The 12,354-nt window shown below is 46.2% G+C and overlaps 1 protein-coding gene across 2 annotated transcripts in view; it reads left to right on the plus strand.

Moving 5' to 3' along the window:
• The first annotated feature begins 17 nt into the window (after positions 1 to 17).
• The window catches only part of CDC42BPB (CDC42 binding protein kinase beta), a 104,327-nt gene continuing 91,990 nt past the window's right edge, over positions 18 to 12,354 (plus strand). For both annotated transcript variants that reach the window (XM_019639297.1, XM_019639298.1), the window contains exon 1: positions 18 to 446. In XM_019639297.1, coding sequence (XP_019494842.1) covers positions 272 to 446 — 175 coding nt within the window. In that variant the 5' untranslated portion in view covers positions 18 to 271. The remainder of the gene's footprint in view (positions 447 to 12,354) is intronic.

The following is a 12,354-nucleotide window of genomic DNA, read 5'->3' on the forward strand; positions in this document are numbered from 1 at the left end:
CGGGGCGAGCCGCGCCGGGTGAGGAGGGCGGTGGCGCTGAAGGGGGGAGACCGGCCCATGGACCCGCGGGGCCCGGCGCCCCAGACGCTGCGCCGCCGGGACCGAGCCCAAGATGTCGGCCTAGGCCGGGGCGCGACGACGCGGACGGGGCAGCAACGAGGCGCCGCCGCTGCCGGGGCTCGCGGACGCCGGGCCCCCGAAAGCTCGCCCTGACGGACTGGCCGAGCGGGCGGCGAGAGGCCGGCGAGTGGAGAGCGGGCCGCGCGGCACCATGTCGGCCAAGGTGCGGCTCAAGAAGCTGGAGCAGCTGCTCCTGGACGGGCCCTGGCGCAACGAGAGCGCCCTGAGCGTGGAGACGCTGCTCGACGTGCTCGTCTGCCTGTACACCGAGTGCAGCCACTCGGCTCTGCGCCGCGACAAGTATGTGGCCGAGTTTCTCGAGTGGGGTAAGTGCGCGAGGGGCGCGGACCGGCCCCTCAGCCCCCCGCCGGGGCTCACCTTCCTCCCCGCCCTGCCGCCACCTCCGCGCTGCCCTCAGGCCTCCGTTCAGCCCGCCTCGTCACTGCTCCCAGACCCACGTCCCCATCCGTCTCCGACCGCTCCGGCCCCTCCGCGGCTCCCCGTCCCTCCCTGCACTCGGGCCCTCGCACATCCGCGTCGGGTCGTTCCGCCCCCTCATCCTGCTCCTAGGAGCCACATCCTCCGTTCCCACCCCCACCCCCTCCCCCAGCATGCACCGCGGGCCTCAGGGCAGGGACAGGGCTAGGGCTGTACTCTGCTAGCTGGCAGTGGCCATGGGCTTAGAGCCCCCAGCCGGGCCATCGCCCCTGCCGCTTCCTAGATCCACCCTCCGAGTCTGGATATCACTTCCTGCAGCACTCACTGGGATATCCACCCCCCCGCCCCCGCCCCCGGCTTTGGGGTCCAGAGTCAGCGCCCAGTGTCTCCCCACCACGCACTTTGCTGGCTTGTGGGTGCGGCCGCGTGTGCTTTTTTGCATCCGCCTCCCCAACAGTTCTGTGGGTCCCCCAACCCGTGAGCAACTCCTGGGAGCCCACCTCCAACGGCCCCTCCTAGGTGACAGCATGCCTACATTCCCTTGGTGTCCAGGGCCTGGACACCCTCTTGACTGTTGCACCTCCAAGGGAGTTTCACTCCAAAGTAAGGTGAAAAGCCTTATTTTGAATATGCCATGGAAGAGCAAATTGATTTTTGTTCTTTGTGATTACACCGGACCCTTGTAATGTTTTGGGGGTAGCTGGAACTGTCAGTATATGGAAGTCATTTAAAAACTTTCTTCATCTGATCTTTGCATGCCTCCTCTAGTTAATCCAAGGATCTATAATCCTGTAATGGTTGATCAATCTATTACGTTTTGTTAGGACACAAATTTGGTTAAGCCATTTAATGGTCATTAGAACCCTGAAGACCGCTCCCTGTGTAAAGGGAAACCCTTTGGCTTTACCTTGTACCATGGGCATCCTGTCAGGACCCCCCGGACTCAACTAAAAGGGTCGACCAGGAAGACGGTGTGTGCAGGCCGAACCTACGAAAATCCTGTCCTTGGGTCATTTGTGTCATTGGACTAGGACTGTGCAGTTTGAACCAGTAATTTCTAATCTTTAGTGCTGAGAAAGCTGATGTTTACGTGAAGAAACAAAATTCTGCAGTGAGGCCTCCTACTCTGCTAAAACGGTAGTAACTGGAATTGGAATTTTGTTTACAAATTAAAACTTAAGGTACCATATTCTTTAGAGGGCTTATGTTTTTTGCTCTTTAGTGAGATGTTGACAGGATGTCTTGTGAGAGCAGCAGTAGAAGCAGGCCGTGAGCCCCAGGACAGCCTGTTATGCTCTAGTTCAGTGAGGACCACCACTCTTGGTTACATACGAGTACAGCATCAGTAAAACGAGAGTAATCACTTTCTGGGGTCCTTTATCAGTGACCTGATTTCCAACTGAATAATTAACTGACTTCACAGTTGCTTTGAAAGTGAGGTCTTTGGTGCCTCTTACACCTGAGCCTTCTGAATATCGTGTTTGTCACTACTGTCTGAGCATTTGATCTTGAAATCCAGAGTTCCACACCAGGTTCAACTCCGTGCGGTCTTTTGAGTAAAAGTGTGACTGAAAGGAGGAAGCAGAGGGAAGGCTCCTGTCGCTGGTAAGGTGTCACCCCTTGACCTCTGGCCTGGGAACTCAGGGGTGCCTTGGCAGGATTAGTCTGAAGGCTGGGTGCCCTGTGGACCAGGGGTCCTTGTGCAGCACCCCATCACCAGACAGCGCCAGCCACTCTGGACTGGTGGGCAATGCTGGAGGAACCTCTTCTCAGCCTGTGTGGAGGTCTATTTTATGAGATTTGACCTTGTCAGATCTAAACAGAAGCTGTGTGCTATTAAGATAAAAATATTTTCAAAATTGTATTCTGGCTCATTGGAAATGATGATTACAAATAAATTACATTATCCTAAGAACTCAATTTGCATACAAGTGTAAACTTTACGTTACAGAGAGGAAGAATGGACTTAAATTTAAGGTGGCATTTTTATGAAATACTAGTATATTTTAGAAGTCGTATTTGATTTCATGTGTGTTAGCATATGCACCATTGTAACTGCAGTGGTGTGTCACTAGTTAAGTTGTGTGTGCCGTCATTATTTACTATTAGTCGGAAGGCCCAGATACTGAGATTGGAAGGCTAGGGTGGTCTTCCCAGTAGAATTGTTTGCAGAGCATTATCAGGCACCCTAGTGACTTCTGCTCAGGAAACATGTATGTAGGCTGTCAGTCTGGAGATTGTTGAGTTTTGGGACTCACACTCTGTATGAAGTTTGAAACCTCGGATGTGTTGAGTCCTTTCGTGCAGAGGGCCAATCCCTCCTTACCTTCCAAATCTTGCTAGGTGTCTAATGACAGGTAGGTAGAATTCTTGAAACTTAAGGAAGAAAAGTGGCTGATTGAGCTCAGCTTTTGAGACTTACTGGGAAATCTTTGAGGATATCTGGAAAGTATAGGTAATAAAGTTTTTAAGTTTTAAAAGAAGACTGTTTCTGGCTCTTATTTTCTTATTTCCACAGTGGTTGCTTGGAACAAGAGTCAGTCATCCTAGCCTTCAGTGTAGGTTTTTGTCTTTAATTTTCCCTTGATTATGTTTATAGTTTGATTAGTTTCCTCTATTAAATCACGGACCTTAATTAAAAGTTGGAAATACCCTGCTTTGCATGTGTATTTCTTTAAGCTATTTTAATGCAAATTTGATACCATTTGAAGCAGAGCATATGAAACACTGAAATTTCTATAAGTAAACAGCAACAAACATGGACAACTAAAATGAGATGAATTGTCTTTCATCTTTGTTATATGGAAATACTTTTACATGTGTTAAATATGTAACGTGGCTTCAGCGTTATAGCTCGTGTTACATTTGGATGGAGCTGATGTTTGAAGTCCCAGCCTATTGGCATTGGATGGACTGCAGTGGCCCTCTCGCTGGTCCCCTGTGGCCTGTGGCCAGGGTGGGAGGTCTGAGGCTTGCTGCAGGTGTGGGCATGCCTCACGGAGGCCATCCTAGGTGTGAGTTTCCCAGTTCTTGGTCAGGGCCACCTTCTCTCACTGTGACTCGTACTTTCTCTATAAAGGAACAGGATTCATCTTCGAGCCCTCAGTTTAATTTCCTCTTTTGTTTCTTTTCTTGTTATGAATGCAGCAGGACCTTCTCACAGTCCTCCTTTGATGTGAATTCCCGTATCTGTCAGTGTGGGGATGCTCAGCACTGGGTGAGGGGGCTGACTCTACCAAATTTAATAAGTTTAGACTTCACAGATGGTGCTAAACATCTCAAGATACGTTTTAATTTTAGTGGTTTCTCCAGATAGGATGTTTGCATAACATGGGAACACTTATTTTAAATAACAGATTTAAGAAACAGGTCTTTTGTGTAAGAACCAAATTGTAGGGAGATATTGGGATTGCATAATAAAGATGAGGTTAACATAATTTAGATTTTATTCATAGCTACTTGAAAAGCAAGTGATAGGGAGCGCTCAGCATGTGATAGGAATTGAAACCACCAGGCGTTACTGAGCCAGCCTTACCTTTCCTCTCCTACAACCTCCTGCCCTGACAGTCGGTCTCTAAAGTGAACAGTAGTGTCTGTTAAATCCAGACTTGCAGTAAATAAAACTGGAGTTAGAGCGAGTTGTCCTCATCTCAGTACCACGATAGGAGCCGCCTAACTAAGTGACTGATGGGCAGTGAACTGCTCTGCAAGCACAGGACCCGGAGGCACCCAAGCAGCCACCTGACACTACACGGGGCTGACAGGTAGCTCCCTGCCTTTGCCCTGCCTCCTGCTGCCCTTGGAAACCCTTCCTGTCTGTGCTCAGTCGATGCTGGTAAACACGGGAGCAAACAGACTGTTAATTCCAAACTATATTAAGAACGGCAAAACTTCTGAATGTTTTTCTTGGTAAAGAGGCAGAGAGTAGTATCTTTTGAGACTAATAAAGTAAGGATCTTGCTGGAAGAGACCAAATACAGTTTTTTAGCTTTTTTATCAAAAGGGATAAAATAAAATTAAAGGAAATTTCAAAAGAATTAAAAAACAACAACCCTATAATCACATAAGCCTACCGCCCCCCCATAACATAACACCTTTTAGTCCTTGTCTTGAGTTTGTTTTTTTGTTAGATTCTTAGAATGTTCCAGAATGACAGTATGTTAAAGTTATCTTAAATTTGTGTGAGAATCTCACTAACGAAGATAAAAGAGAGGAAAAGACATTTTTCTTAGATTTTAAATCACAAGTGTTTTGACAATGTGAAATATCTATCTATCTATCTATCTATCTATCTATGGACTTAAAATTTACCAGAGAAACAACTTTAAAAAAACAAAATCGATACTACCTATGATTATGAAATAAAGGTCACACTTTACAGTATGATTTCAGACAATCTGTGTATAAGGTTTTTGTGTATTTGATTTTTGGTCAATTTTATTGACTGGTAGGTAACGGGCAACAAAATTGTTTTTAGATGAAAACTTTGCAAAAAGGATTATTTATATACTAGGAGACTTTGGATTTTGTATCTTTAGGAAAGAATTAGAAATTCAAAGAGAAATTTGAATCGTAAATTTCAGTTGACTCCCATCTTGCACTGGAGCTTCTTGGGAGATGTGTGGAACTTATTTTTCTAAGGGGATTTTTAATGTTATTGAGGTGGTGATGATCCCACCAGCTTCCAGAATCACAGAGGCATGGGTTTGAAAACTGTTAGGAATTTGAGCGATCACATGATCTGCTCTGTACCCCCTCCCGCCCTCCCATCCTCACCCTCCCTTGGGTATACCAGGCTCTGGACATTTTCCCCAAGTCCTTTCTGAGCAAGCAGGCTTCCAGCCTAGCTGGGGTTTCTCTTCTCCTCTGGACTGTGATCAGCCTGTCCCCCTTGCTGGCACCTGCTTTGAAATATCTGAATTTTATTGTAGCTTTTTCTTTCCATTTCCATTGTTACTGGCCTAGCTGAAGCCCTCAGACCTGAGTGAATACCTTTCTCCCTTGAAAACATAAATACTGTACCTTTGCGAGATCAGCCTTAATTAAACACTGCTTTTCATTTGACCAACTCCCCCTTTTCCAAAACCTCCACAGTGACATGGTATTCTGTTGCCTTAAAAAACTCAGGTCTGGGGCCGGCTGATTGGCGCATTGGTTAGGAGTTGGCTTGGGACGCCAGCTCTGAGCAGCAGGGCTACAGTTCGGATCCCACATGGGCCAGTGACACTGCCCTCTACAGCTAAGATGGTGAACAACAGCTCAACCTGGAGCTGGGCTGCCCGTGAGTTGCCGGCGACAGCGTAAGCTGCAGCCCCTGCTGCAGTGGGTTGCCGTAAGCTACCATGAGTGGCCGGCAGCCAGTGTGAGTTGCCAAGAGCTGCCGTGAGCGGCCGTCCAGGAGGTGGCAACTGATCTGCCTCACCCGGGAACAGCGCAATAATACCAACATGGGCCAGTGAAGCGACGTCCTCCACAACTAGACTGAAGAACAAAAGGACAGCAACTTGTCTGTTCCCCTTCCCCGATTCCCCAATGCTGTTCCCCTCCCCCCAATTCCTCAATTAAAATCTTTAAAAAAAAAAAAGATGGTACATACATTGAAAAAAAAAAAAAACTCAGGTCTGAAATCCATGGTCCAATGTTAGAATTTAAAATTGACCTCAAAAGACACATCTTAGCTTGAAGTTCAGATTAACAGCACTTCTGACTATATCCCGTGGGGTGATTTTCTTTAAATATAATTTTACCTTTATTAAGGCATTGCATTTAGTTTTAAAAGGCAAGTAGTTCTATAGAGTTGTAATGCGAAACAGCAGGTGCTCTGCCCTCCGCCCGCCCACGCTGGGCTCTGATTTTCATAAGCAGCCACTCAGCCCCTCTGTTGCACTTACCGTTGTCTGTCTCAGGATCACATTCAGCTGCCAGGAACAGAACCGAATAACAGTGACTGAAGCAGAATCAAGGTTGATTTCTCTCTCATGTGAAATTGGGGTGTTGGCATTCGGGGCTAGTAAATATCTTCATTTTAGGAGGTCTGGGTCATCTGATGGTGGCCACCCCATCTGCATTCCAAGCAGCAGGGTGAAGGTGTCTACTGCGGAATGGGGAAGAATCTCGGATATTGGTGGCGATTTATTTAGCAATTCCTGCCGCAGGCTTCATGTTTCTATATAACATGCTCATACTGTTAATTTCTGGTTCCTGTATTTTAGACATTATCTGTTGACATCTGTGGAAGAGAGGCCACAGAATGCTTTTCATCCCTTCTCCCTGCCCCTACTCCCCAGACACACACCTCTTCCTCTCCCTTTTTCCAGATATGGTCATGTAATAATTTTTGTTTCACTGGATATTTCTGTTTATGTTATCATTGAGTAAGTCACATAGGATACAGTGAATGCCCTGTCTTTTGTGTTTATCGGAATGAGTTCTTTTTCCTTTTCTTTTGCCTGGGTGCCAGTGAATGTAGTTGCAGGTGTTAAGTAGCCATCCCCAGTATAGTCAGTTGCCTGGAGTAGTTGCTCACTTTGCATCCCTTGCAGAACCTTTCATTTTCCTGGTCCACCCTAGGCCACTCATTCTGTCAGCCTGCAATTTAGCGGTCATCCTGAGACGTCTCTTCATTCCTTATGGGAATTCTTCTGTTTCTCTCCTCTGTTGAATTCCCCTTTCTGGACTCCATGTCTTTCTCCTTTGGGTGGAGAATGTCCTGTAGGGGCTTTCTGAGAAAGAGTTCGTCAGAGATTCATTTTTTGAGACCTAGCCTGTCTGAAAATACCTTTTCCTCCCTCACACTTGAATGACAGTTTGCCTGGGTATTCTAGCTTAGAACCCACTTTTCCTCAAGTTTGAAAGCATTACTTCACTGATGTCTGCCTTTCATTTTTGGTGATGAGAAAGAAGCCTGGGACCACTGTGATTCCCAAGCCTTTGTGTGACTTGTTTTATCTCTGGGAGCTTTTGGAGACTTCTGTTGATTCCTAATGTTCCTTGGTGGGGGCACTTGGCTCCTTCAGCTCTGGGAAACGTTTCTGTATCATTTCTTTTTTTTTTTTTTTTAAAGATTTTTTTTGGGGAATTGGGGGGATGGGAACAGTGCTGGGGAACTGGGGGAAGGGGAACATACAAGTTGCTGTCATTTTTGTTCTTCAATCTAGTTGTGGAGGAAGTTGCTTCACTGGCCCAAGTTGGCACCATCATTGCGCTCTTCCCGGGTGAGGCAGATCAGTCGACGGCTTCTGGACGGCCGCTCACTGCGGCTGCTGGCCGCTCACGCTGGCTGCTGGCTACATACGGTGGCTGCTGGCTACACACGGTAGCCCATGGCAACCCACTGCCAAAGGGGCTGCAGCCTACGCCGTCGCCGGCGACTCACGGCAGCCCAGCTCCAGGTTGAGCTGTTGTTCAGCATCTTAGCTGAAGAGGGCAGTGTCACTGGCCCTCATATGTGGGATCCGAACCGGGGCCCTCTGGCATCCCAAGCGAGTTCTTAACCATCGCGCCACTCGGCCGGCCCCTCTGTATCATTTCTTGATAATGACTTCTCTGATTTCTCCATGCAAGTCTTCTTGATCTCCTGTTACCCAGATGTTGGACCTTCTGGAGTGTTCTGCTAATTTCCTTTTCTCTTACTTCTTCCCATTCATTTATCTTTTTGTTTGATTCTTCTGGGAGAGGGCTTCAACTTTATCTTCTAGTCCTTACGTTGCATTTTATTTCTGCCGTCATGTCTTTTATTTCTAAGTGTTTTTGTTCTCAGTTTTTTTTTTTTAAAGCTTTTATTGGGGAATTGGGGGAGGGAACACGACTGGGGAATTGGGGAAGGGGAAGAGACAAGTTGCTGTCCTTTTGTTCTTCAGTCTAGTTGTGGAGGACGTCGCTTCACTGGCCCATGTTGGTATTGTGAGCATTGTGCTCTTCCCAGGTGAGGCAGATTGTTTGCTGGCCTTTGGACAGCCGCTCACAGCGGCTCACGGCAGCTCATGCCAGCTGCCAGTCACTCACGGTAGCTTATGGCAGCCCACTGCAGCCCCACTGCAGCCTACGCCATCGCTGTTCACTCACTGCAGCCCAGCTCCATGTCGAGCTGCTGTTCACCATCTTAGCTGTAGAGGGCGCAGCGTCACTGGCCCTTGTGGGATCCGAACCGGGACCCTGCTGCTCAGAGCTTATGCTCCCAAGCCAACTCTTAACCAACAAGCCACCTGGCCGGCCCAGTATTCTCAGTATTTCTTTTTCTGACATCCTGTTTTTGTTTCATGAAGGCAATACATTCTTTTTTTTTTAAGATTTTTATTGGGGAATTGGGGGGATGGGAACAGCGCTGGGGAATTGGGGGAAGGGGAACGGAGAAGTTGCTGTCTTTTTGTTCTTCAGTCTAGTTGTGGAGGACGTTGCTTCACTGGCCCAAGTGGGCACCATCATTGCGCTCTTCCCAGGCGAGGCAGATGAGTCGCTGGCTTCTGGACGGCCGCTCACTGCAGCTGCTGGCCGCTCACGCTGGCTGCTGGCTACATACACTGGCTGCTGGCTACACACGGTAGCCCATGGCAACCCACTGCCACAGGGGCTGCAGCCTACGCTGCCTCGGGCAACTCACGGCAGCCCAACTCCAGATTGAGCTGTTGTTCAGCATCTTGGCCGTAGAGGGCAGTGTCACTGGCCCTCATATGTGGGATCCGAACCAGGGCCCTCTGGCGTCCCAAGTCAGTTCTTAACCATCGCGCCACTTGGCCGGCCCAAGGCAATACATTTTTTACAACATTTCTCCTTGTTAATTTTTTATTGATTAATATGCACATATTTATGTTTCATAGACTTTTTCTTTGCTGTGTTATCTTTGTTTTTTCTGAGTCCTTTTCTTCCTGGTTTCTACTTTGGTCATTGGCTTTGATGTCAGAAGCTTTGTTCCAAATACCTGGTGTTTATTGGCCGTCTTTTCATAATTATGAGTGGACTGATTCGAAACCGTGTGTGCGCGGACAAACTTTAAATGTTGAGTCTCACCTTTAGGAAATAGGACGGGGACTGTGTCAGTTTGAGGGGGCACTTCCAGAACTTGCTAAAATAATTCTTTCTCTTGAGCCTGTGAATTTCCCCAGAGAGGGATTTCTGGTCCTGTGCCTGGGCGGTGCGGAGTAGCGTGGTATATGCCTGGCTGCCAGCTTTGTGGGAAGGTTGGGTACAGTGGAGGAAGGCTGGGGTGGGGGTGGGGGGGGCGGTAGACCGGGGGAGGAGATCTGGGTGTGACGACTCCTGCAGATGTGAAGCCACTGCTGTGTCCTGTCTGTTACTTTTCATGCCTTCAGAGACCTTGTGCCCCTGATAATGCCTGAGACTTCTTACCGCTGCCTCACACACAGTTAACTTTCGATTTTCTAGTTTTGCTAAGTTAGATACCACTGTCCATTTGCTTTTCCCACTGTGCAAAATTAGGTTGACATTTGTAGTCGGCTGTCATCTCCTGTTATCCATTTATCCAAGTACTTTTTAAGGACTTAAGATGTGCCAGGCACGGCAGTGGTGACACGGACTCCAGAAAGGGGAATTCAGCAGAGGGAGAGACAAAACAAAATTCCTGTCCTCTCCAAGCGCACGTCATCCTTGAGGCTGTGTCCCATTGTAACCTGTGCTGTCATTTTAGTAGGGGTTCCAGATGGCGCAGAAATAAGGTGGGTGTTCTATGCATTAAACTGAACGGTACCCTCCTTTTCATCTCTAGAGGAAGTCAGAGTGTAGCGTTACTATTTTCTTTGATTTGGATATACTGCCATTTCTATTCTTATTGGAAAGATTCTCCTAAAAGTAGAAAGGAGAAATGGGAATAAGACAGGGAGCGTTTTTCTCTAGCAACTGTACAACATTGAAAGGGGAAAAGGGAGCAGAGTGAAATGTGGAGAAGGGAGTCACGTGATGGCTACATTGAAAGCAGGATAAAGGGTGCTTGGGAAGTGGCTGGGAAGAGGGCTGGGGAGCTGCACTCCAGGGTGGGCGTGGGGTGACATAGGGGTGTGCCTCTGGAGATGTTTGTAAATGGGGCGTTTGTGATTCAGGGCCAGCGTGTGTGAGTATCTTTCTTGAAGTGACATGGAGCGGATTGTGTTTAGTAACTCGAGCGCTTTTAGTACATAGGAGGAAATCACTAATATAAAATAAAGAGCGGAATAAGAAATGTTCTTGCCACTCATAGTTTTCTAAAAATACAGATAACAGAAATGAAATGCAAAGGTAAATGACCTTGCATGACACTCAAACTACATTTTAAGGCCCGTTCTCTATTTTACTTTACCCCTGTTCATGTAGAAGAATTGAATTGCAATCATTGAATTTCTCTCATTTTGTTTCAAAACTTTAAATCAGGGCTGAGTTTATTCTTTTAACTTATACATTATTTTAACTTGAAAAGCATATGTGCTGATACTTCACTATTGAGAAAGAAGTTGATTTCATAATTAATGGCTTTGCAGCAATCCTTAAAGAAAATTTTGCAGCTCTGTCACAAATGGATTTGTTACTTTTTTAACCCTTAAGTATTTGGAAAGTCTGTAAGTGTGGTAACAAAATGTGGATGGAGCACTGCTTTTAAATTCATAGGCTATGTTGTCTGAACCAGCAGCAAACTGGGGAGTCATTGGGAATGCTCTGTTTCCAGCTTCACCAGCTGAATAAGGTGTCAAGGCTGGCATTTATAGTAGGGTGTTAGCACAAAAAACGTTTCTCAAAACACCAGCATTACTATGGTTTTATGTAACCAAAGTGATAAGCCTGGATATGTTTCCTTCTACAAATATTTATTTTTTCAGAAAGCAAGATCCGTGTTTATGAAGTTGTGACAATCCTTGTGAAATAATATGTGAAGAGGGTTATTGAAGCAAAACCATTTGTCTATCATCAATATGAGAGAAATGTAAATTGAATTATGCAGTGAACCGATTAAGTTTGTTTATTTAGTGGAAAAGAAAGGTTTCTTTGCCATTTTCAATTTCCAGATGATTTCTTTTCTTTGTTTACTTTTTGATAATGGCTTTATTGAGATACAACCCATATACAATTTACCTGTCTAAATTGTATAATTCAGTGGTTTTAGGATATTTTGGAATTTACCTATTCTGGACATTTTCTGTAAATGGAACCATATAATATGTGGTCTTTTGTGCCTGGATTCCTTTCATGTAGTGTAATGTTTTCAAGGATAGGCATGTATTTCATTCCTTTTTATTGCCAAATAATATTCCATTGTGTGGACAGACCCCATTTGTTCATCCATTCATTTATCAGGTGATGGACATTTGGGTGGTTTCTACTTTTTGGCCATTATGATTAATGCTGCTGTGAACATTCATGTATAACCTTTTGTGTGGATGTGTTTTCATTTTTCTTGGGTGTATACCTGGGAGTGAAATTGCTGGGTCATTCATATTCAGCATTTTGAGGAACTGCCAGATTGTTTTCCATGGCAGCTGTACCATTTCACATTCCCACCAGCAGCATGGAAGGATTCCAGTTTCTTCATGTCCTCTTCAACACTTTTTATTATCTGTCTTTTTTATCCTAGCCAACCTAGTGGGTGTGAAGTGGTATCTCACCATGGTTTTAGTTTGCTTTTCCCTCAAGGCTAATGATGCCAAGCATCTTTTTATTTAAAAATTTTTTTTTTAATTGGGGAATTGGGGGGATGGGAACAGTGCTGGGGAATTGGGGGAAGGGGAACAGGCAAGTTGCTGTCGTTTTGTTCTTCAGTCTAGTTGTGGAGGATGTTGCTTCACTGGCCCAAGTTGGCACCATCATTGCGCTCTT

The sequence above is a fragment of the Hipposideros armiger genome, unplaced genomic scaffold, assembly GCF_001890085.2.
Source record: "Hipposideros armiger isolate ML-2016 unplaced genomic scaffold, ASM189008v1 scaffold_43, whole genome shotgun sequence".
NCBI classification, from domain to species: domain Eukaryota; kingdom Metazoa; phylum Chordata; class Mammalia; order Chiroptera; family Hipposideridae; genus Hipposideros; species Hipposideros armiger.